General features: G+C 37.6%; 1 protein-coding gene across 2 annotated transcripts in view; it reads right to left on the bottom strand.

Annotated features, from left to right (window-relative positions):
• Positions 1 to 3777: 3777 nt before the first annotated feature.
• Positions 3778 to 26238, bottom strand: part of LOC108718050 (prolyl 3-hydroxylase 2) — an 86328-nt gene continuing 63867 nt past the window's right edge. Inside the window, exons 5-15 of one of the 2 annotated variants that reach the window (XM_018265615.2) lie at positions 25911 to 26053; positions 23410 to 23499; positions 18972 to 19012; positions 17806 to 17900; positions 12618 to 12745; positions 10445 to 10540; positions 8915 to 9065; positions 7254 to 7371; positions 6402 to 6477; positions 4984 to 5124; positions 3778 to 4135 (exon numbers count right to left, since the gene is read on the bottom strand). In XM_018265615.2, coding sequence (XP_018121104.1) covers positions 4040 to 4135; positions 4984 to 5124; positions 6402 to 6477; positions 7254 to 7371; positions 8915 to 9065; positions 10445 to 10540; positions 12618 to 12745; positions 17806 to 17900; positions 18972 to 19012; positions 23410 to 23499; positions 25911 to 26053 — 1175 coding nt within the window. In that variant the 3' untranslated portion in view covers positions 3778 to 4039. The remainder of the gene's footprint in view (positions 4136 to 4983; positions 5125 to 6401; positions 6478 to 7253; positions 7372 to 8914; positions 9066 to 10444; positions 10541 to 12617; positions 12746 to 17805; positions 17901 to 18971; positions 19013 to 23409; positions 23500 to 25910; positions 26054 to 26238) is intronic. The other variant, XR_001935958.2, reaches the window with a different exon arrangement.

The raw sequence follows: 26238 nt of genomic DNA, 5'->3' as shown, positions 1-26238 counted from the left end.
AATTGTTTTTTGTTGCAGCAAATTTTTGCCACAGTTTCGCAAAAACATTCGCGGGCAGCGAAACATGGGAAAGCAGCCGCAAATAAATTCGCCCATCACTAGAGATGATAATATCACTGACAGGCCCATTTGCAAACTGGCACAGGACTTAATGATACCACATTTATATAAGGGATTACATTAATAGATCTAAGATTTTTATTTTTTACCAGAACTGAGCAAGTGCTAATCTTGTTGGGTATCACATGGATTTCCTATTAAATGTATTTACTAACTTACTAAGCAGGAAGGGTAAGAAGTCACATTGCTATGCTGAGCGCTAATTATTAATTATTTCAGCTATATTATGAGCTATATTATTATATGCTGACATGGAACTATAGTTTAGGGTTTAGTGGATGATCAATTTTAGCGCTTCATGTCAAAAATAAAATTGTAAAAGATGAACAGAATTGCTGCCTCCAATAATCCCAAGAAAACTGGAGCAGGGTAGTGAAGTATTAGAACTCAAGATTGAATTTGGGGTGCAAATGTTTTGACCACTGTGAATATTTTCACAATCCCATATATTACATTTTGGAATGTTAGCTTAGAATGCAAGAATGTATTTTTAATTGAACTTGTTCACCAACAGCCACTAGATGGCAGATGTCACTGCTATTTAGCGAATCCATCTCAGACATAGACCTGTATAATAACACTTAGGGGCAGATTTACAAAATTCGAATGAAGAATTCGAATGTAAAAAACTTCGAATTTCGAAGTATTTTTTGGGTACTTCGACCATCGAATTGGTTAAATTCGTTCGAATTCGAACGATTCGAAGTAAAAATCGTTCGACCATTCGATAATCGAAGTACTTTCTCTTTAAAAAATACTTCGACCACCTACTTCGGTAGATAAAACCTACCGAAGTCAATGTTAGCCTATGGGGAAGGTCCCCATAGGCTTGCCTGTGATTTTTTGTTTGAAGGATTTTCCTTCGATCGTTGGATTCAAATCCTTCGAATCGTTCGATTCGAAGGATTTAATCGTTCGATCGAACGAAAAATCCTTCGATCGATCGATCACAGGATTTGCGCAAAATCGTTCGACTTCGATATTCGAAGTCGAATGATTTTAGTTCCCAGTCGAATATCGAGGGTTAATTAACCCTCGATATTCGACTATTGATGAATCGGCCCCTTAAAGAAGAAGGAAAATCGTTTAGCTCATGTTAGGCACCGAAAAAAAACTTTTGGAGCAGGCACTCAATGAAGGCAATCTTCCACCAGGTACATCAATTCAAAGTGAAGAGTTTATTGTGTCCACAGCCTTATACGTTTTGTGATAAACACTTAATCATGAGCCTATTAAGGTATGGAGATCCAAATTACAGAAAGATCTGCTATCTGGAAACCCCAGGTCCCGAGTAATCTGGATAACAGGTCCGATACCTGTATTGCTTTTGCTTCAAAATATTAAAACGCCTGCTAATTTGTAATGCTGCATTTGGTACTACATCTCACTGCACCTCTTATTTTTACAGAAGCAAATAAAGAACAAAAAGAACAGAAGAATATAGAAGAATTTAAAATGGAGATGAAATTACAAGCAGCTCATTCAATGATGCCAAGTACATTAATTATAATAAGCTCATTCATCATATTTATTAAGCACATTCATCATACCATTCAGGCTAAGCACATTAAACACAGCATATTAATCATATTCAGCACACTCATTTATTCAAATTGGTTAGTTGTTATCATATACAGGTACGGGACCTGTTATCCAGAATGCTCGGCACCAGATAAGGGATCTTTCCGTAATTTGGATTTACTTAACTTAAAACTAAAAATCTTTTAAATATCAAATAAACTCAATGTTTTGCCTCCAACTGGATCCATGCAGCTTAGTCATACCTCCCAACTGTCCCGCATTACGCGGGACAGTCCCGATTTTCCCTGCCTGTCCCGCCGTCCCGGATACTATGTGAAGATGTCCCGTGGTGCCGGCTTCCAGGTTACTATGTGAAGATGTCCCGTGGTGTCGGCTTTTCTTTTCGTGCACAGGGTTATTGTGGCTCCTCCTCCTGCTTTCGACCAGGCAGCATTACACCTTCTTATATTGATATTATACCTCCACCTACACCTTGCAGCACCCTGGACCTGCAACGACTTCCCCCTGTCAGACGGACAGTAAGCAAGAATCAGGGGCGCACCTCTGTCCTACAGCTACGGGAACGCACAGGGGCGGAGACTGAATTATACTCTCACCAGCAGCAAGTGAGGGACACAACCAACCAATGCCAAACAGGGTGGTTCTGTTGTCTGGATGTGCTCTGGCGCAATGAAAGGACGCTCCCGCTTCCTCAGTGCAGTGGTAGGTGCTGAGGATCAGAGAGACAGTCGGATTGGCCAATAAGCACGCTGAAGGCATGCCAGTTAACTTTGTTGGGGTGAGCCTTTGCAAGGGCAGCAGGAGCCCACCATAGTAAGACGATAGAAAATTCAGTCGGAGTCAGTGTGAAAGGCAAGCTGCCTGAGTGACTGAAACTTTGACCAAAACGTAAAGGGGGCTCGATTTTTGTGTGGTTTGTCAGCAAACAGTTAATGTAATTCTGAAAGGTAAAACAGATTTAAAAAAAAGGGAAATTGCTCAAAACAAGCTTGTTGAGTATTTTTTTTTTTACCTTTCAAAATTACATTAACTGTTTGCTGACCTTGTTCAGGCCAATGAAGCACAATCAATGCAATAGACTAGTTAAGGATCTGCCCAGCATGCCAGGCACTTGAAGTGTAACTCATTTGAGTAAGCCCATGATTAATAATTTTTTAATGTAATTAGGGGAGCAATTACTGAGCAGGGTTATTGGTGGGGTAGAGGGTGTCATGAAGTGCAGGCACCACAATGTGCCATTAAATGCTGAGAGCCAGCAATGCTTCTGCCACACACTGTCATTAAATAATGGCGGCCACTTTGACTGCTTTTTGACAACCAAGGGGAAGGGGTGTGTTTTTGTAAAATGGGCGTGTTTTTGTAAAATGGGCATGTCCATCAAGTGGGCGTGACCAACAAAATTTTCGCCGCAACTTTTGCTGTCCCTCTTTTCTGTTCTCAAATGTTGGGAGGTATGGCTTAGTTACCATCAAGCATAAGGTACTGTTTTATTATTATAAAGAAAGAGAAAATCATTTTTGAAAATTTTAAATGATTTGATTAAAATGAAGCCAATGGGAGATGCTCTTCCTGTAATTCAGAGCTTTCTGCACAACGGGTTTCCCGATAATGGATCCCATAAACGATCAGTTTATCTTTGGGCTTTTATCCTGATTGGGCATCTCTGTTGTGTGTTGCTTCCCTGCTGTAGTGTGAGATGTGCTGTGAGATGTGCTGATATGTTGGAGCTGTTTACTTGTGTCCCTTTTCACCAATATGAAAGGTGATTTTGATTAAGCAGTGTGCCTTTCCATTTACACAACCCTTACATAAAAGAAGTCTCAGAAGGGTGAATACTTGTGCAAGGCTCTGTAAAACCTGCTCAAAACCTGGTAATGTATTGTAGAGTGTATTGATAACACTAATGGACCTGAAACACAGTAATACTTTACCTGCCAAGGATGAAGGTGCCTGAAATTGTGACAACGAGCGCACTAAGGGGCGCAAGAACCCGCAACCCATCTTTATATGGGACACACGGAAAAAGTCTCAGGTTAAGATTTCAGTGTTTTATGAGAAACACCCATAAGAATATCTGTGTTCACAGAAAGTTAAAAAAAACAAAGGAAAAATAAATAATAATATTTATATATATTTATAAATACTAATAAATAATTCCTGCTAATAATGCAAGTACCCCATGAGATAACATGGCTGCTTCCACTCACACCGATTTACAGAAATACAGTAATTTAACAAATAAGTGCGAGAAAAAACACAAAAGACACATGTTCTTTTTCGGTAAATTATTTTCAGTTCAATTAAATTACACTTTATACGAAAATAAAACCATTCTAATAATATTAATAATTAATAAATACTTTGATAAATATCCCTGTTACAGCTCATCTCTGGGGTTAATATCCATATCTACCCCGGCAACCTGACTGTTTTGGTCCAACGTCCTTATCACCTGATCAGCCTGCAGTCGCTCCTGAAAACAAAAGGATTGCAGAGAGTTAGTTTTCATGTTCTTGTGTTATTAGCCAACCATCTACATGACCCAAATGCCACCCCACTACACAGATTTTTACTGTGCTTTAATTGATTTTGGCTACTTGCCACCCCTTTTCGGACTTTCCCTGCACAAAGCTATATTAGAAGGCTATGCCATCATAATATAAATGGTTCAGATTTTCTACTACATGGAGATTATGGGTTGACATACAGAAATGCCAGGCTACCATTGGCCATATTTGGAAACAGAATGGAACAGTAATTCCCTTTAATTGTTTACTCTACACTCTAATTCAATAAGGGTCGAATTTCGAGGGGTTAAATCCCTCGAAATTCGACTGGGGTATAGAATCGAATAGGCAATTCGGGCGAATTTACTCACTGGCGAATAGTCGAATGGCCGAATATTCGCCCGGCGAATAGTCGCACGATCGAATATTCGATCGAAGGATTTTCATTCGATCGAATGCCTTTCTATTCGATCACAAACTTAGAAAACAAGCCAATGGGACTTTCCCATACTTACTGGCGAAGTAGGCAGTCAAAGTATTTTTAAAAGAGACAGTACTTCGACTATCGAATGGGCGAATAGTCGCAGCATTTTTTCGCTCGATCTATTCGAATCATTCTACTCAGGCGAATTTACGCCAATTCGATAGTCGAGGAGCACAAAAAACTACTCGAAATTCTAGTTTTTTCCCTCTATTCATTCACCTGAGCTTGTTGAATGTGCCCCTAAGTGTCCAGAGAAGTGACTCTCAGTATACCTTACATTTTCTACCACGTTCTGGAATGTTAAGACTGGAAACAAACTAAATGACTTACCAACTCTCTGTTAACTGGGTCTAACGTAAACCAGAGAGCCACTGCACATCTCTGCCCTCTGGTTACAGCCTTCACGCCATGGGGATTCTCTCCTCCTGATGAAAAGCCAACCAAACGGCCACACTTAGGCTTTATGGATGCCTACAACACAAAGAGGCGCATTTATCAAGGGTCAAATTTCGAATTCATTTTTAAAACTCCCATAAACTCCCATAAATTCGTAATTCCACCAATCGAAATGTATTAATAAAATAGTATTTTCTCAGCTCAGGCGAATTGAATGGAACCAAAAACTCGAATAGAATTTGATTAGAATTAGAAAAACTCGTTTCGAAGTAAAAAAAAACTCAATTCGAGTTTGTCAGGAAGACTGCAAACATTACCCTGGATCTCTCCCATTGACTTATACAGCAATTCGGCAGGTTTTGGGTGGGTATAGTCGAATTCGAGTTCTTAAAGGGCCAGAGAATGATAAATCTCGAAATATGAATTAAAACTCGAATCAAGTTTGGATAATTCACAATTTGAATTTGAGAGTTTTGACCAAAAAAAAAAATTTGAATTCGAATTTTGAATTCAACCCTTAATAAATCCTCCCCAAAGTGTACTTTGTATCAACAGACAATACAGCAGCTCTACAAATCATTTCAAGAACTGCAGCAGTATTCAGTAGCATTTCTTGCACTACAACAGAAATTAATGCAATATATTAAAGTCTGTACCATTTAGTTAGTTGCAAAAGACCACAGGGCTCATTTACAGACAATGGGACAGGGTGCAAAGTACAAAAAGAGCAAATCACCATGTGTTTCATTAAGGCACTTTCCAAAAAGGAAGCTGGTAAGTACCAGGCTGTCTTGCACCCACCAGAGTGCTGCGATGCCAAGACAAGTGCTGGAAGAATAAGCGTTAAAGGGCATCATTTTGCACCCCTTTAGCATGGGCGCTGTTGCTAGGAGGTGAGTTAAGAAACTTGCCTCAGGCTGTAGCAGCCCCAAGTTACCAGGGGCAAAATGCCTCTCCTGGTAACTTTAAGAGACAAATTTCCAGTTATTAAACCGGAAATTCAGCTCTTTTAGTACAAATAATGCAATTGCGCTCTCTGCACTAGTGATGCGCCCCCTGGACCCGCTCCTGCACAATAAGGGTAAGCTCTGGTTAGCAAGGGGGTGGCATCACTGGAGCCATCTCAGGAGGCGAGGGGCACAGAATCGCCTCTGCCCTTTAGTGCTCAAGAACATGTGGCTGGGGCATTAATAAATAAGCTCTTGTCAATGCAAACTGGAAAGATATGGTTCAAACCCATGTTACATTTATAGATATAAATGAAAGAAAAAGAATTACATTGCACAGAATGTTTCGTATATTGGGCTCTTCTAGCCTGACTAGAGAGGCACAACAGAGAGAAACAGACTTACTGTGATGGTTTTTGCATCCATTTCTGTGAACACAAATTCTCCGCCATCAAAATCCCCATTAAGATACAGGAGAGCACTGGAAGAAACAATGAGAAGGAAACAAACTGAGTCCCATTAAATACACATATAAAGGCATGCAATTTGGAGATAAAGGGAGACTGGTTTAAATGGGCAGCATTGAGTACTGTTTGTTATCATAGTCGAGCTTTCTGTTTAGAGAATATAACGTTCTTCCAACTACAGGGAACATGTTGTGCCCATTATACTGATGTACATTTGGGACAATACATGGAAAAGTCACATGGTGTTGCAATTGTTAGCAACTGATCGATGAAGACGCATGCAGAGGCACTGCAGGAATAGGAGTCTTGGCAGGAGAATAGAAATGACCAGATATAGACGGCTTTCTGTAGCAATAACATTCACAAATGACTTTCAAAATCAATGAAAATGCTTGGATATTGGAAAATTGCTTAGAAATTTTCTTTCAACACTTGTTTGCAGAATTTTGTTACTTTTCCTTCATTATTTGTATAGATTTTATAGCAGCTGGAGTTTTCACTAAAGATATGCACCTATACAGAACTGTGAGCCGCTCAAAAAAACTACAGCAATCAACTGGAGGTCCTGCAAACTGCCTATGCAAGGATAATGGTAACCCAAAGCTCTTTAGCCTTAATACAAATACAACTCCCAGCATCATCTGGTTAGGGCAGGGGCATACAGAGCAGATCATTGTGTAGCCACATTGACAGGCATGGCTTTAAACTGTGTGGAGCTTCCACTGGGCAGACAATGTGCTCTATGTGCCCCTGCCCTTAGGATAATGCAGGTAAGTGGTGAAATAGATACCTGTAATCTCTGTAGGTATAGGCTGGAGACTCCTTCCAACATTCATTAGCCTCTGGATCCAAAAGGCAGTTATCAGCGTGAATTGGATGGCTTAGGTCGTTTCTGTTATCCTGCTGCCCTGCAGATGTGAAAAAGTTGCATTTTATCTTTCCTAGCAATAGTTTTTTGCCTTTTGATGTTAAATTACAACAACTTCTTTTGTATATTCCATGTAGATTTAAAGGAACCAATTCTACAGAACATTTATAAAGTCTAAACTCTAAAATAGACTAAATATACCTCTCTATATCTTTAATTTATACACAGTAGGAAGCAGGTCCGGACTGAGAATTAAAATAGGCCCTGGCATTTCAGGTACACAGAGGCCCAAACAGCTCCCACCAGCCCACTTAATACTGACTTTCTATGGGACCTTATAGTAGCCCCTCTTGCATTTGCCAGAACCCACAGATTGCCAGTCCGGGCCTGATAGGAAGTCATTCAGAATGTACCCAGGGCAGCAAAAGTGCTGTGCTTAGTGGAACAACTATTGGAAGGCAGCCCTCGCCTTGCTATATATACAGGTATGGGACCCGTTATCCAGAATGCTTGAGACCTGGGGTTTCCTGTAATTTGGGTCTTCATGCCTTAAGTCTACTAGAAATTAATTTAAACATTAAAAGAACCCATTAGGCTGGTTTTGCTTCCAATAAGGATTAATTATATCTTAGTTGGGATCAAGTACAAGCTACTGTTTTATTATTACAGAGAAAAAGGAAATCATTTTTAAAAATTTGGATTATTTGGATAAAATGGAGTCAATGGCAGACAGCCATTCCGTAATTCAGAGCTTTCTGGATATTGGGTTTCCAGATAAGGGATCCTATACCTGTACTACATATACTTGCTTGTACAATTTTATTAAAATAAAATAATGCATTTACATTATGTCCCTGATTCCCCTGAGAAAGTCGGAATTAATGACGAAACACATTGGGCCAATATATTGATGAGCTGAATGTACTCTTAACACTATTTTAGCTTAAAGGGCTGGTTCACCTGTAGGTAAACTTTTAGTATGTACTAGAATGGCTAATTCTAAGCAACTTTTCCATTGGTTTCCATTATTTATTTTTTTATAATTATTTGCTTTTTTTTCTTTCTAGCAGTCAAATGGGCGTTGCTGACCCCATCTAAAATACCATTTACATTCCTGTATGTAAGTGTATAAAATTGCTTTTCTCCCTCTATTTTGTTTTTTGTAGGGATGCACCGAATCCACTTTTTTGGATTCGCCCGAACCCCCGAATCCCTTGTGAACCGAATCCGAAACCTAATTTGCACATGTAAATTAGTGGTGGGAAGGGGAAAACAATTTTTTACTTCCTTGTTTTGTGAAAAAAACACGTGATTTCTCTCCCTGACCCTAATTTACATATGCAAATTAGGATTTGGATTCGGTTCAGCCGGGCAGAAGGATTCTGCCGAATCCTGCTTACAAAGGCCAAATTCTGGCCGAACCGAATCCTGGATTTGGTGCATCCCTACATTTTTGTTTACCTTTCATTATGAAAAATCAATGAAATATAAAACAAATATCCAAGATAACTTAAAAATGGAAGAAAAACTGCCTCACTGTCCCACTGACAGCGAAGTACTTGGGGTGCAGTGAAATAACTTACCCTGGAGGGCAGTCCTGCAAACTAAGTGTGTATAGGAGAAATAAAGTGTGGTATTCAGCATGAAGTAAGACTGCACGATCCTGCGGGCCTTTTCACTCACATCATAAAACAGGCGAGCACTCTTCATGGGTATGCGACCTTCATTGCCATACTAAAACAGAAAATAAAAGGTATATGAACAAGTAATTTAATAATACGCTCATCTCAAAATGTCTATGATATTGAATATAGTTTTTTTTGTTACCGGTTTCTGTAAAGATACATTGTCTGAAACCTTATATTCACTTTTGGACTTTTTAAACGGAAAACATGCCTTGTTTTGTGTCTTATTTGAATACCTAAATCAAGGCAAGGCTTGACTGGCTACACTTCTCAATACAAGTAGAAATAAGAAACTACACATTAGGAAGGTAATATTTTGTATTGTCTTGTACAGTATCTACAGATAAAACAGAATAGAATACCAGAGACATTGAATTCTGCCCTTATGTCTTTTAAATATTTTATGCTACCTATTATTACAATTATTCTAGTCACACGCCCAACCTCTTATGATGCTATTAAGAGATTTTATTATTTGAATACAATTTAAAAAATACTAAATTCAGTAAATCGCCTGTTGAGCAGGTCTGCATGTTGACTAGATAAGAGTCACTGTCAGCTCTCATCTGACTTTTTCATAATAATTATTGGGACTTTAAAATAAAAACATGAGTATGGGCATATGTTACATTTAACACAGAGAATTAAAAAGTGCATGTAATAGCATAATCACAAGTTTTATTTTATTAACACATTTATTGCACTGACTTTAAGAGTGTTGGGCTGGGCCTGTGTGCAATCATTAATGAGTTGAACAGGAAGGTAGGAATTTCTGGGAGCACAAAGAGGTAGTAGCACTGGCAACTGTGGTGTGTGTGCTTAAAATTAAATCTAGGCATTGTCTGTGTACAATGAAGTGTGAAGTGTATCTCTTGGATTCTGACACTGTTGTGCTGTTGAAGGTTCCAAACACCCTCCTGCTCCTGATTTTCATCTGGACTAATAACAGCATGTCCACTGTTTTGTTTAATGTGGAGGCAAGTATGAATTTTCAGGAATATGCACCCTTCCTCAGGTGAGTAAGTGAAAAAGCCACCAAAAAAGGATTGATAGCCACAAATTGCACCTGCCTCAACAATAAACATAAAATATATTTCTTACCCTAATTTAGTGTGTTACCCTGCTGGTAGTCCAAATTAAACAGACAGACCCAGGAGTTGTACAGTGAGTGCCGCACCCAGAAGCTTGTGCCCTTTCATAAATCCAAATAGAATTGCTAAGCTACAATAAATTGATCTGGATACCAACTCTTACATAGAGGTATGTGCTCCAAGTAGGAAGTAGAATGCAGATAATTTATTGTTTGAAGATTGTCCATGTAGTATGTGACTTAACAGAGGTTTGATCCTTTGGCAACATTGTAGCTCTATTAAGGATGAACCCCACTAACTGAAAGGTTAATTTATCACCTATAACATACATGTTTACCTTCAGTGCCTTTAGAACAGTTGCACCTTCAAACTTCTCATTTGGGGTATGAGGTGACATTTTTCCTCTGTATCCATCACCAGCCAATGTTATCATCTACAAAATAAACAACAAAAATGCAGTGGTGCATTTCGCTTAACAGATATTTCTTGTGGGCACCACAATGCATAATGCAGGTGCCTGAGACCAGGGAGGGTGGCCAGCCAGAAGCCGATCAGAATGCTACATCATCCCTAGGAAATATACCACTGATGTTCTTAGCCAGAACATGGGCTCCGCCTTTTCAGTTCCCAGAGGAAAAAGATGAAGCCTCTCTCACCCGCTTATTAAGTATTTGATAAATTATAAATGTAATTATTTTTTTGTCATTGCTTAACATGCAAAATGTATGCTTGCATTTCAGGAGGCTGTTGTGATATGTCACAGCAGGAGTGGAAGTAGTTGTGTCCTTTACATTGGTTAAGTGAATGAGTCTTGGTACAAGCCCATCATCTACTGATGACTGCCATTGGTGGGTGGTTTCATGAAGAATGTTACATGTCACCTAATGCTATGCATGTCATTGCTAGGGCATGGTTATGTTGTTATATTTAATAAAACTGTGACAGACCTTCACCCATAAGAAGAGAAAGTTGTCTATATATTATTTAGGGGCTTTAGAAAATGGTTATGTTTTGTGGGTTTAAATGGGTCCAAACAGTCCACACAGTCCAAAACAAACATTAGGAAAGCTACAGTATTAAGTGCCAAGGGAACAGAGACTGCAGTCTCAGCTAATTTAGTTATTTAATAAAATAAGGCAAGAATGCTTCAGAACAACTACCTAATAGTGTGTGGGTTGGTGTTTGTGTCATAAGATCAACAGCTCAAATGCTTCAAGTAGAACTACTGTTTTGGTTTGCTGGGAGCTGAAGTCTAAACACAGCTTGATTATTTAGGAGATAGGTATACAAAAATTTGCATGTGAAGTTCTTCTTGTACCATTGCATGAGAACATTGTTCTCTTTGTATGAAGATGTGCTGTTGCAGGCTCTTATAACCAGTCCCATTCCTAAAAGGCTACACTGTCCTGAGGAAGGGAACAAAGTGGTCTACATAACAAATAAAATCAGGAAAGGCTTTAAGACTATAACATGTACACTTTGGATGAGAAAGGGAGAGGTGGTAAGACAAAAACACTAAAATATATCAAAGGAATTATCAGGGATTTCAAGTTTCTAGCTGCAGATCATGGCAAAACTAGCAGACACCACAAGAAGTTGAAGGAAGTAAAAAAAAAAAAAAAAAACGGAAAAACAGAAAATATTTCTAAACAAAAATGGGCATGAATGAATAAATTAGCCTTCCTGCAGATAAGGTAGGGAGCAGCCTAATATAAGAAATTCAAACACATATGGGATAGCTAAATAATAAAATAAAGACTTAAAGGAGAAATCCACACCAGCTTTTTGAAATAGATTGTACAGGTATAGGACCTGTCATGTAGAAAGCTCGGGACCTGGATAAAAGGTTAAATCTACTAAAAAATAACTTGAACATTATATAAACCCAATAGGATTGTTTTGACTTAAATAATAATAATAATTAATTATACGTTAAGGTTGGGATCAAGTACAAGGTACTGTTTTATTATTACAGAGAAAAAAGAAATTGCTTTTAGAAATGTTAAATATTTGCTTAAAATGGAGTCTGTGGGAGATGACCTTCCCAAAATTTGGAGCTTCCAGGATAAAGGGTTGTCAGATTTCAATGAGTTTAAAATTGTTAGGGAGAGCATCACCTGTCTGCCCCTTTCTATCTTCTGAGCATTATGGGTTGGACTTTTGGGTGGAGAAAAGCTGGCTTCTTTACATTGTTTGCAGAAGTCAGGACAAGCTCTGATTCAAGGCAGAACCAGGAGTGTAGAAAGGGGGAAATGCTGTTTTCCCAACTGGATCCCTTGCACAAATGACACGAAAATATTTCATGAATGTGTATCGGAAAATTCTTTAGGATTACATTTTCTTTCATTAAGCAAAAAAAAAAATAAAAATAGACATGGAGTTCTCTTTAAAACTAGAACAGACATGATGGACCAAATTGGTTCTGATCTGGTTAATTTCAGTGTATGGCTCAGTGCGTGAATAAACAGTAGCATGCCTCAAGAAGGGAACACATAAAGTCAGAAACTCACGTTGGCAACTGTTTTCAGATCATGACATTCCTGCTCTGATACAACGCTATCCAGCTGGACTCTCTGAGTGCCGTTCAGATAATCTGAGCTATGGATGAGTTTTACTTCATTATATAACAGAGAACCCCCTGCATGGAAGGTAATAGATAAAACATTAGTTACAGTACAACGTGCATGTACACATGTAGTTACTATAGGAAGTTCAATTAACAGCTCCATCACTTTCATTGCTGGCTGAACATTTTATATTCATATTAAAGGGGAACCATCACCCAAAAAAATGATTCAAAATTCTATTTTATCACATTATTCAGCAAAATGAACTTTAATTACACTATATAAATTATTTGAATCTTGTTTCCTTTGTTCTGGAAATTCATTATAGCAAGCAGGCAGGAGCCATTTTGTGGACACTGTTATTAAGACAAGCATTGCATCATCTTAGAATCTTGTTTGTGCACCAGAATGGGGGACCTGATGTCCATCCCCATGCCCTTGCTACACAATTACATGGTTAAGAGAACTGGGGGAATGTGGGGAGAGCAGTGACATCTAGGAAGTGCTTAATGGAAAGGGAAAGTAAATGTCTGCCCCATCACTATGCCTAGGAAGGGCAGACAATATTTGATTGACAGCTGAGATCTTTAAATGACAGCTATGAATGTTTTTATAAAAAATAGAAATTGGATTTCATGTTAAATTTGAAAAGGCCTTTTATTATACAGCTTTTTGTGTCTGGGTGACAGGTCCAAAAAGAAGAAAATTGTATTAGTAATAATAAGTAATGTGCCACCTCTGAGTTGGTGAAATTCCCTTGGAACAGGACTCTCTAGGAATGCATTTAATGGTGTTAGTCAGTCACATCCTCTAGCAACCATAAAGGCTTCATGTATTATTACTCCCTTCCCATACAATTTTGGCAATGCAATAAAGATTTACTGTAAGAGAGAAAATCAAGGTCATGCCTTTGATACTTTAGATAGTACACAAGGTCTGAGGAGAAAGGTTTCTGATGGGGTGCACGGAGCAATTTCCTTTGCGACATTATAATTTTTTTTAAAAAAAGCATCTGAAAACCCATCAAAGTATAGAAATTACTATTTTACATATTGGTGACAGAGCTATGTACTGATGTAGGTAGGTAAGTGCAGATATGCCGCAATAGTTCCCATCTGCATTATATATACAAAATGATAAAGCATTGGGAAACATTTACAACCCTCAGGTATTTATTTGTAATTAGTAACATGGAGCTGCTTAGAAACCATTGTAGGTAAGCCTGAATCTCAACTAACTTCTAATCAACCAGGCATCAAGCACATTTGATATGTTTCATTTCAAATGTGTGGACTGTAGGACTGAGGTTTCGAGGCTTATACATTAACATTTTTATAATACATTGTGCAGCTGGTAATATAGAGAATAGCACTGACCTGTAATGGCTAGCTTTACGCTAACGCCTAGCAATGGATCAAATACTTTGTATATATGTACAGTATGCATATTTTAATTATAGTGCTACTTATGTAAGCAGCTACAGTCTTAAATAAATGGGCCCTCCAACCAAAGACAGATTTTTGCACAATAACAGAAAATGCTTTTGTAAGCAACTTTCACACATGCAAGAATTTGAACATTATTTTTAAATGCAATTGCTGTTAAAAACAGCATGTCTGGCTGTTATATTGGAAATCAGTCTTTGGGTGGAGGAGCAGCTGAATTTATGAGTGCAAAAATTGGAATTGTTATAACCACCAGATGGCAGCACATGATAATCCAATGATCCCAGAGAATCCTCAGCAATAACAATTGGTATAAAACCTATAAAAACCTTTACTAGCGAATCAAATATCAGCCATGACCTAAGGATGTCAACAATAATTTATGTTTCTTATTACATTGATTGATGTGACATATGACTGGAACATGGCAATTTGAGAAGCACAGTGGGTTTGCAGATATGTATGGAAATAGTTTAGATGCTTACTTAGAATTCAATAAATATTTTTCATATGCTGGTTAGATCCCTATTGGTAAGAACCAATGCTAATGGCACCCAGTCTGTATATCTTTACTATTAAGCTGGCTATACATAATTAGAAATTGGCAGCCCATGTGTCGACTAATTAGTGTTTTGGCAGATTGTTGGCACATGTATGGGTTCAAAGTGATGCTTTTATCAACAATACATTACCTTCTCAGATATCAGTTGAGAAGGTATTTTTGGAGAAAGACTGCACTGGGGCCCCACTGGGGACTAAAAGATCTGATCAGCCAAATATAACTATATGTATATATATATATATATATATATATATATATATATATATATATGAACAGGGGCAGTTCTGTGCAAAGAAATCACAATGGTGCGCATAGGTTGATTTCTTCGCTGGTGTTTATATGTCAGGAAAGGAAAGACCATCTGCCTTACACACCACATATGTGTGTGTGCACTGACAGGCTTGTGTTTCACCAGGATGAAAAAACTGTGTGCCATTAAATTAAACACTGCTTTTTTTTTATTGAACAGAGTTCAAAGAACCATGAAGCCATGTATTCCATGAACAGAAACCATGAAACCATGAATAGCAGCAGTCAGAGACTACAGGTGTTCCATTTAAAAATAGTTTAAAAAATAGCACAAGTTTAGTGTGCACAATTTATAATTGGAAAATATCATTAAGGGCTCAGCTGCAAAAAACTCAAACGCAGATTTATTTCCATCTTAATTATATTCTCTACAAATTGAGTTAATACGTTTAGGAAAAGATGCAATTTGGCTGCCCCCTGCAGTGCACAATGGGAAGTGCAAAACCTATCTTCCACTGTGATTTCAGCCAGAGGACTAGTGTACAGATTTATTATCTTATTATTGTTCTGCTGGGCTGCTTGAGCTAATTTTGATGCTGCTGGGTTGCTAGTTGTTATTCCAGCACGTTCATTCTTTCATTCCTCTGCTGGAAGATCAGTAACATCCAGATCTTCTACAGAGAAAAAGTCCCATGACTGTTAATCACCTGTTATCATTCTATATTATCACACTGCTAGGATAATATTTTAGTGGTTCACCTTCAAACTAGTTGGTTTCAGACAGTTCACCTGAAATAACAACTTTTTCTAATCATTTTCTATTTTCTTTGTGTCACCGTTTTTCTAATATTCAAGTGTAGAGTGTCATTTTTCACCTTCTAAAGCAACTCTGAGAAGGGGGGGTCGCCGACCCTGTAAACTGTTATAAATTGATACATTTAGTTGATACATTTCTTATCTTTGTCCCTGCTGAGCAGAATCTGAGTTTCATTAATTATTGTTAGAATTGATACAATAGTTAATACTACAAAGATGCTGCTGAGAAATGTATCAACTAAATGTTGCAAAATTGTAACAGTTTAGAGTCTGCACCTGAATTACTGAGCTGCCAGACTGAAACACCAGAGACAAAGCTTTAAATTTAAACTTAGATTTTGGAAAAATTCTTTATTTCTGGGGAACAATCTGAAAACAACTGAACTGAAAAAAGTGTTTGGAAGGTGAACAACCCCTTTAAGATGAGTAAAACAAATTTGAAAGTTTGCCTTTACTTTTAGTATATTATGGAACAACCTCTTATTAGTAAATGTTTAATTGGTTTTATTTTTTTAAACTTTGTAGTTAAATTGGTCTTATTTGGTTTTATTTTTTATAGCTTTGTAATTACAGTATTTGCTTTCTTCTTCAGCTTTCACTGATCCAACAGCCAAAACAGAGTTCTCTGAGATGAAAATTTTTTATTGTTATCGTTACTCTTTATTACTTATATTTCTTTTTAGGTCATCTGCTAATTATCTTACAGTCTCTCATTCAAATCACTGCCTGGCTGCTAGGGTAAAAGTAGTCCTAGCAACCAGACAGCAGCTGAAACTTCAAACAGGAGAGCTGCTGAAGAAAAAGCTCAACAATTCAAAAACAAACAAAAATAAAAAAGAGACCAGTTGCAAATTGTCTCAGAATATCACTACATTGTACTTAGGGGCACATTTATCAAGAGTCGAATATCGAGGGTTAATAAACCCTCGAATTTAAATCCTTCGAATATCGAATTCGAAGGATTTAGCGCAAATCCTTAGACCGATTGAAAGTAAAAATCCCAACGATAAAATCCTTTGAATCGAATTTGAATCCTTTGAAGGATTTTTCTTCGATCAAAAAAAAAGTTAGAAAAGTGCTGGGGAAGGTCCCCATAGGCTAACATTGTACCTCGGTAGGTTTAAACTGCCGAAGTATGTAGTCAAAGTATTTTTTAAAGAGACAGTACTTCGACTGATCGAATGGTCGAATAGTCGAACGATTTTTAGTTCGAATCGTTCGAATCGAAGTCTAAGGTCGTAGAAGCCTATTCAATGGTGGAAGTACCCCAAAAAATACTTTGAAATTCGAAGTATTTTTCATTCGAATCCTTCACTCGAGCTTAGTAAATGTGCCCCTGAAAGTAAATAAAAAGGGGAACAACCTTAAGTAAAATGCCTAGAACATTGCTATGTTATTGGCCTACATTTTTAACCTGTTAATATGTAATATCTTATATATTCCCTAGGATACACATAAATGGCATGAATGACTATGACAAAATAATGAGAGACTACAAGGGTCTGGTAACTGTTTATAAAGAGTAGAGATGCAGTTGGCTGTTGCAAGACTCATAGCAACCAATAAGCAAGTGGCATTTGCTTGGAAACAAGCTGGTGATTGTAATGACTTTCTAGACCTGATCCAAACTTTTTGACTATTATTACACCCTTCTTCTGCTGTTGGATACATATCTGTGTTTCTTTAAAAGGTTCTGGGCACAACTGGGCACATTTATAACTAGGAAAGTCCTTTGCAGTTAGGAAGTATCAACTGTTAATGTCAGCTGGTCTCATATGAGTTCTGTTTGACCATCGGATTAGCACAAAGTTGAATTTATTATTCTCCCTCTTTATAGCAGACCTGTATGAGCTATAGGCAACTCTTAGCTGAGACTGAATAATTGTGATAATAAGCTAGTCAGTAATAGGGATGGGCACATTTTTTCGCCTTGTATGGCGTCGCGTGTCAAAATTTTTCGACATTTTTGGCAAAACAAAACGGATCAAATTCGACCATCCCTAGTCAGTAATTCCCTTATGCATGCATCTTCATCATGTACTTATGAAAAGGTTCTTACCTTCCCTCAGCTCTCTGTCAATCTTCTGTATTGTCTTCTTTCCTGATAGCATTCCTGTGACGTCAGAAAGCTCAGTCTGAGTGCCTAATGGATACCTGTAGTTATAAAACAAAAGATAAGGTCCATCACAACTAGGGATGCACCGAATCCAGGATTCGGTTCGGGATTCGGCCAGCATTCTGGCTTTTTCAGGAGGATTTGGAATTGGCCGAATCCTTCATCCCAGACAACCGAATCCTAATTTGCATATGCAAATTAGAGGCGGGAGGGAAATCGCATGACTTTTTGTCACAAAACAAGGAAGTAAAAACCATTTTCCCCTTCCCACCCCTAATAGGAACAGCAGATAATTGCTAAGGGGTGCATTTTTTGCACCACTTTCTGGTTTTGCACTTGCATCTGGGGCAATAATAACGGAGGCCCAAAAACACAAGGAGGCACATTTATTAAAGTTCGAATTTCGAATTCATGTGAGTTTTTTAAAGCTTTATTAAATTACATTATATTTACATTATACGAGATTTGAAAAAAAACCCAAAAAAACGCGAATCGAGTTTGGATAATTCATAATTCGAATTTGAGAGTTTTGACCATAAAAAAAATTTGAATTCTAATTTTGAATTCGACCCTTAATAAAACTTAGTTAATAAAAGATTGCTTTTGATTAAATATTTTCAGTCTAAGTAAACAATTTTAAAGGAATTGTTCAGAAACATTATTATTTTGTACAGCCTATCTATTTATTCTATAGATAAATATATAACTATATATTTATTAGGGATGCACCGAATCCAGGATTCGGTTTGAGATTCGGCCAGGATTTGGCCTTTTTCAGCAGGATTCGGATTTGGCCGAATCCTTCAGCCGAACTGAATCCAAATCCTAATTTGCATATGCAAATTAGGGGCAGGGAGGGAAATCACGTGACTTTTTGTCAGAAAACAAGGAAGTAAAAAATGGTTTCCCCTTCCCACCCCTAATTTGCATATGCATATGCAAATTAGGGTTTGGATTCAGTTAGGTATTTGGCCGAATCTTTAGCAAAGGATTCGGGGGTTTGGCCGAATCCAAAATAGTGGATTCAGTGAGTCCCTAACAGTTATTCTATATATATTTAGCTATTTACCCAGTTTTTATTTTTACACTGAACTGTTCCTTAAACATACCTATATTCATCCTGACGTTCTCCACCAGTTACCCAGAAGTCCTGTAAAAAGAAAAAAACAGAAAGGAGTTTTACATACAGTAATTCTCTATCACTGTAGATGTAAATAGACATTATTAATAAGCCAGTACCCTAAGAAATGATACTGGCAGGGTTATAGACACACCTGCAAAAGGTTCCCAGACTCCATAGCCTACCATCTCTTAAAATCTTCATGACATTTGCAAATCATAAAACAAATCTGGCTTGTTGGTTGGATGCTGGAGTTAATGTCCAGCAACAGCTGGAGGTCCAGCGATATGCCTGCTCTAGATATTTAAGAGCAAAGCCATCTTGTTTGAGCAGGCAGCTATCCAACACCTGGCCTAACTACTGAAATTATGTACACCAGTCATAGAGCTGACTACTCAAATAACAAGAAATTAAGTGTCACAGATGGGTGCAAATATAAAAAAATAGTCCAATATGTTCAGCACACCACTAAACAAATGATAATAAACATCCGACCCAGGTGTATATATATATATATGTATATATTATGTCAGTACAGTGAACGCACTCCTCCCGGATTCAATTCTGATGATGGTGGTGCGTTGGTCAAAGTTTCATTTTACAATCCAGTAAATGGACCCGCACTCGTTCTGAATAGTGAAATAAATGTGCTTTTATTCACAGGTTCATTTCCAACGTTTCGGTCCTCTCTGGGACCTTTTTCAAAAGGTCCCAGAGAGGACCGAAACGTTGGAAATGAACCTGTGAATAAAAGAACATTTATTTCAATATTCAGAACGAGTGCGGGTCCATTTACTGGATTATATATGTATATATATACACACACACACACAGTCATATGAAAAAGTTTGGTAACCCCTAATTCTTTGGAGTTTTGTTTATCATTGGCTGAGCTTTCAAAGTAACAACTTCCTTTTAATATATAACATGCCTTATGGAAGCAGTAGTATTTCAGCAGTAACATAAAGTTTATTGGATTAACAGAAAATATGCAAAATGCATCATAACAAAATTAGACAGGTGCATAAATTTGGGCACCCAACAGAGATATTACATCAATACTTAGTTGAGTCTCCTTTTGCAAATGTAACAGCCTCTAGACGCCTCCTATAGCCTTTGATGAGTGTCTCGATTCAAATTTGTGACTGATGCTTGAACATTACCCTGAAGAATTTGTTGATATTGGGTTGAATTCATCCGACCCTCAACTTTAACAAGGGCCCCAGTCCCTAAACTAGCCACACAGCCCCACAGCATGATGGAACCTCCACCAAATTTGACAGTAGGTAGCAGTTGTTTTTCTTGGAATGAGGTGTTCTTCTTCCGCCATGCAAAGCACTTATTATGATTTTTTTTTCTTGTCAGTCCAAAGCATCACTGTGGCTTGTCTAAATGAGCTTTTGCATACAACAAGCGACTCTGTTTGTGGTGTGAGTGCAGAAAGGGCTTCTTTCTCATCATCCTGCCATACAGATGTTCTTTGTGCAAATTGCACTGAATTGTAGAACGATGTACAGATACACCAACTACAAAAAGATGTTCTTGCAGGTCTTTGGAGGTGATCTTTGAATTGTCTGTAACCATTCTCACAATCCTCCTCATATGCCGCTCCTGTATTTTTCTTGACCTGCCAGACCTGGGTTTTACAGCAACTGTGTCTGCGGACTTCCATTTTCTGATTAAATTCCTTACAGTTGAAAATGACAGTTTAAATCTCTGAGATAGCTTTTTGTAGTCTTCCCCTAAACCATGATACGGAACAATCTTTGTTTTCAGATCTTTTAAGAGTTGCTTTGAGGATCACATGCTGTCACTCTTCAGAGGAGAGTCAAACAGAAACACAACTTGCAATTGGCCACCTTAAATACCTTTTCTCCTGATTGAACACACCTGCCTATGAAGTTCAAGGCTTAACGAGCTAATCCAACCAATTTGTCGTTGCCTGTAATCAGTATTGAGCAATTACATGCATTCAAATTGGCAAAATTACAAGGGTACCCACATTTTTGCACAGCCAGATTTTCACATTTGATTTAATTTCATACAACTGAATACTGCTTCACTAAAAATCTTTTTTCAGAAAACACCCCAGTACACCTGGGATGTTCCAGGGAAATAAAAGACATACCACTATTATCTTTTTTGTTGAAAGTGTAGTAAATTATTATGCAGGAGAGGAGTTCCCAAGCGTTTTCATATGACTGTATATATATATATATATATATATATATATATATATATATATATATATACACATATATGCAAAAACTAGTATTTCTTTTTCTGAGAGCATGAATGTATTCATTTCCCTGTGCCGAGTCCTAACAAAGCTAACCTAATTGAACGCTGCTGATTGAGGCTCATTACAGTCGCCATGCTCCACTGAGATAATAAAAACACTTGGGCTTGAACTACTGAGTTTTATTATGCGCTGGTGTCAAGAGACCCCTTCCTCCCCCCCCATTCTTAAAGGATGAAAGGTTTTCAATGTTCTTATTTGATGGAAGAATTTGACTTGTCAGTATGAGCAGTTTAAACATTCTTTAAACACCAAATGAGGCATGATACCTCATTCTTTAAGAGGAATCACTTCTCGCTTACAACCTTGAGATGCTGCTAGAAACTACTAGTTGCTGTTTAAAAAATATAGCCATTGGGCAATTTGAACCTGTATTTGCATCAGAAGCATTACATTGTATTAGATGGATAAAGAAGATTTTGGGACCTTAAATGGCATTAAGACCTCTTTACTTGAATAATGGAGCCATGTACATATGTAGGCCCTTCAAATAGCCTGAATTTACATTGGCTAGAAAAGGATTCAGTGCTGCTTCACATGAATTTTGGTAGCAGTACATACTGAATATCTTAATAGAGAAGGAAAAGCTGCTTGCATACATCAAATCCTTTATCTAAACATCTAAAAGTTTTTATTTTGCCAAAACTGGAAATTCAAAATATTAGGCCAGATCTTGATTCGTTTCTCAGGTTTCATTTTATATTTTTTCACTTTATATTTTTCACTTTACATTTTTTATGTCTAGGTTATAATATTATAGCCTGCCAGTAAACAGATCACGCCATCTACTTTTGCAGACATCATTAAGTATTTGAAATATGAATACATCTCTCTGATTTTTCTTGTAATCTTCAAATCAAATACAGGCCCTGCCCAGACAAATCCCAGGGCTTTGTTACACAAATAAGAACAATAATTCAAATGCATGTTTGCACCCCAGTGGTAGAGTTAAAAAAATGATGATATCATAGACCCCTTGGATCTATGCATCTATCCTGCAGATTTGGACAAATAATCCTTTAAAGGAGAACTAAACCCTAAAAATTAATATGGCTAAAATACAGCATAAAGTTTCAGCTTCTCAATAGCAGCAATGATCCAGAACATCAAACTTGTCACAAGGGGTCACAATCGTGGTCTGTGACACTCACATGCTCAGTGGGCTCTGAGCAGCTGTTGAGAAGCTAAGCTTAGGGGTCATCGCAGATTATCAAGCAAAAAATTAGGTTTGTCTGTAATATACACTGATGCTACAGGGCTGATTATTAAACTCTTATGCTAGTTGCACTGGTTTCTGTGCTACCATGTAGTAATTATCTGTATTGATTATTAATCATCCTTATATTCTATGTGTGCTATATATTGTGAGTGGGTCCCTAAGCTCAGTAAGTGACAGCAGCACAGAGCAGTGCAGTGAATCAACAATGGGGAGCTACCGGGGCATTTTTGGAGACACAGGTCTTTCCTGCAAAAGAGCTGTGGTTGCCTTGGGCTGGTACAGAAGTCCAAAACATAATGTACAACATTTCTAGTCTACTTCTATAGTTAAGTTTTAGTTCTCCTTTAAGTAATTCTTTAGCACAGTCTTCTATGACAGACAACTTTCTCTCAAAAAAAAAAAAACACTTTGCTCTGTACATTATATTAACAAGCTATCCAGGATTACAAGGATTATGGCTATGTTAAAGATGTTTGGTTCAAAAAATATTGCTTGGTAAAAACATTCTACCATTTTTCATGGTAATTTTGCAACTGGAGGTTAAAGGATATGGATGTTTTCTTCTCAGAGCTGCTCAGGAATAAACACACATACTGTATGTGGTGGGTAGATATGACCCAATGTGTAAAATAACCCACACCAAAGTGTTTTACTGGGCCCTGTAAAATAATAAAGCAAACACAAACTCTACCCATAAATAGGGTATGTTACTCCTGCAAGGGGAGACTTCTTCCTCTGCAAAATTCTGTGAATATAGTGATGAATGACCACTTTCTATTGGCCCTCAAAATATTTGCGCAGTGTTGTTTCACCTTACAAGTACCATTTTCTAAAAATGACAATAGCTTTTCTTTAATAGTTAACCTATTGTTTTTTTTTCAGAATTTCCACTTATCTTTGGTTCCTTACCGGCTCATTATATGTGAAACCCAAACCTTCGGCAGCAGATTGTACAATTTCAGACTCCAGTCTGTGGCGTCTTACAAACTGAGCAGCATCCTTCAAAAAAAATAAGAAATGCAACTGTAAGACCTGTAGCATTATATTTAGATAGTTAACAGTCAAGAGTATATTTTGCTATTTGTTGTGGCAGCATTGTTTCTCATTTACACTAGAAAAAGGATGGATATTATATGATTAGGATGTCTCAGCTTACTGCAAATGTCTCTCTTCCATTTGAGATTGGTGATTTGCTTTGCTGTGGGCTTCCACATTTTACACCTTTTAATACCTATAATATTGTTCACTATAATTAAGACACACCAGATTAACTAATTCTTTGTTTTCATACAAAGCTGGAATATTGTATTTAGAAGAAAAGACATATACTGCACTCAATTATACCCATCACTACACATCAAACACAGAGGATTATAGAGGAAGCGAACATTGCCACCTCGACAGCTACAGTGGTGCTTGAAATTCTGTGAGCTCTATAAAATTGTCTATATTTTCATATTCATGTGACCTAAAATATCATCTGATTTTCAAAAAAAGTAGATGAAGAAAACCTAGTTAAACAAATGAAACACAAATTATTATACTTCATGTACTTATTGAAAAATAATGATGCAATAATATGTCTGCATGTGGCTTAGTATTTGGTGTGGCCCCCCTGTACAGCAATAATTGCATCTAAACATATGCGGTAACTGTCGACTGGGAGGAATTTTAGCCCATTCTTCCATACACAACAGCTTCAGCTCTCGGATGTTGGGGAGTTCCTTGCGTGAACTCCCTTAAGGTCTTTCCACAACATTGCAGTTGGATTAAAGTTAGTACTTTGACTTGGCCATTCCAGAACATTCACTTAATTCTTCTTTAACCATTCTTTGGTAGAACTACTCGTGTGTTTGGGATCATCGTCTTGCTGCATGACCCACTGTCTCTTGAGATTCAGTTCAAGGGAAGATGTCATGACATTTTCCTTTAAAATTCTTTGTTATAGTTCAGAATTCATTGTTCCATCAATGATGGCAAGCTGTCCAGGCTCAGATGCAGCAAAACAGGCCCATACCAGAACACTTTCGCCACCATGTTTCACAGATGGGATAGGTTTCGTATGCTGAAATGCAGTGTTTTTATTTCTCCAAATGTAACATTCCTCATTTAAGCTGAAAAAGTTCTATTTTGGCTTCATTGGTCTACAAAACATTCTTCTTTTCCTTCTGGTTTGTCCACATGATCTATAGCAAACTATAGACAGTCAGCAATATTTTTCGGGGACAGGAGTGGCTTTCTCCTTGCTACAATGCCATACACATCATTTCTGTTCAGTATACTTCTGACTGTGGACTCATGAACATCAATATTCAGCAATGTGAGACAGGCCTTCATTTGCTTAGTTATCCTGGGTTCCATTGTAACCTCTCTGTCTAGGTCTCTTTGCAGTTGGAGTTATCTTTGATGGTTGACCACTTCTAGGTAGGGTGAACACAATAGGTTTGATTGTTGGAGTCCAAACTCATTAGAGATAGTCAGGTAACCTTTTTCAGCTTTATGAGCTTCAACAACTCTTCTTCTGAGGTCCTCAGATACCTCCTTTGTTCGAGCCATGATACACATCCACAACTGTGTAGTATGTGTGATAAGGCTTCCCCCCCCCGTTCTTTATATAAAACGGGGTTTCTCACTTACACTTCATTGTCATCCCACTGGCTGAAAACACCAGCCTCTGGTCTCATCTTCAAATTATATGATAATCCTAAAAATTCACTTACTTTTGCCTCATGCAGATGTGTTATTGGTTAATTTTTTTTCAATAAATAAATGACCAATATAATAATTTTTGTTTCATTTGCTTAACTAGGTTCTCTTCATCTACTTTTATAACTTGTTTGAAAAGCAGATGATGTTTTAGGTCACATTCATATAAAAATATAGAAATTTTGAAAGGGTTAACAAACTTTCAAGCACCACTGTATAAGCTGGAAGGAGAAATCCAATTTAAATGCAAAAAGATTATTACAAATAAACATTCAGTGGAAAAATAGATAAAAGATATTGCGAGCAGTAGGGTAATAAAACTTTTTGCAGCGGGTCCCAATGCTTTGAAAATGGTATAACAAAACAAGGCATGTTTAACAAACAAAAGTCAGATGTTTTATTTCTATAGCGCTGCCTAGTTTTCTCAAAAGACAGTGTTCATCATTTACCTCAGCCTCTGCCCAGGAGCCGAATAAGATGGACAGTGGGAAGAAACCCAATCAGATATTAAAAAAAAATCTCCACTCCTTGCAGACAGGGCCCTGATTGGAATTGAAACTAGGAGTGCAGGGAGGTCTATGCCAATATAGTGATCAGGATTATGTTTTTCTCTAATAGGATTAGGTTAAATTAGGGCACAAACCTTATTTAAAATGATGGTCTGGCACTGTATTTTACAATACGTTTATGATGCTCATACTTACTTCCCGTGGCTGAATATCATCTGGATCCAGGTACTCTGGTAGCAAAGTTTCATAAAAGCTCACATTTTCCAATACATCTGCATCATCGGGGTGGAAGAGAAGATATGACTTTGCACACTCCAAAGCCTTCAGAAGATTGCCATCTAAAATGAAATGAAGAAATTTACTTTATATAGGAGATACTGATATTTTGAAGCCATGGAGGCTTAGCACATTAGAAGTTATACTGTAACAAGTGCCAGATTTTCTGGGTCCTGTAGTTTAAGCAGTCAATCGGTCATTAATCATTGGACAAGCAAAAGCTACATTGACTGACTGATTCCAATGG

The sequence above is a fragment of the Xenopus laevis genome, chromosome 5S, assembly GCF_017654675.1.
Source record: "Xenopus laevis strain J_2021 chromosome 5S, Xenopus_laevis_v10.1, whole genome shotgun sequence".
Taxonomy (NCBI): Eukaryota; Metazoa; Chordata; class Amphibia; order Anura; family Pipidae; genus Xenopus; species Xenopus laevis.
Note: the sequence above shows the minus strand (reverse complement) of the source record. Positions and strands in the feature narration are given on the sequence as shown.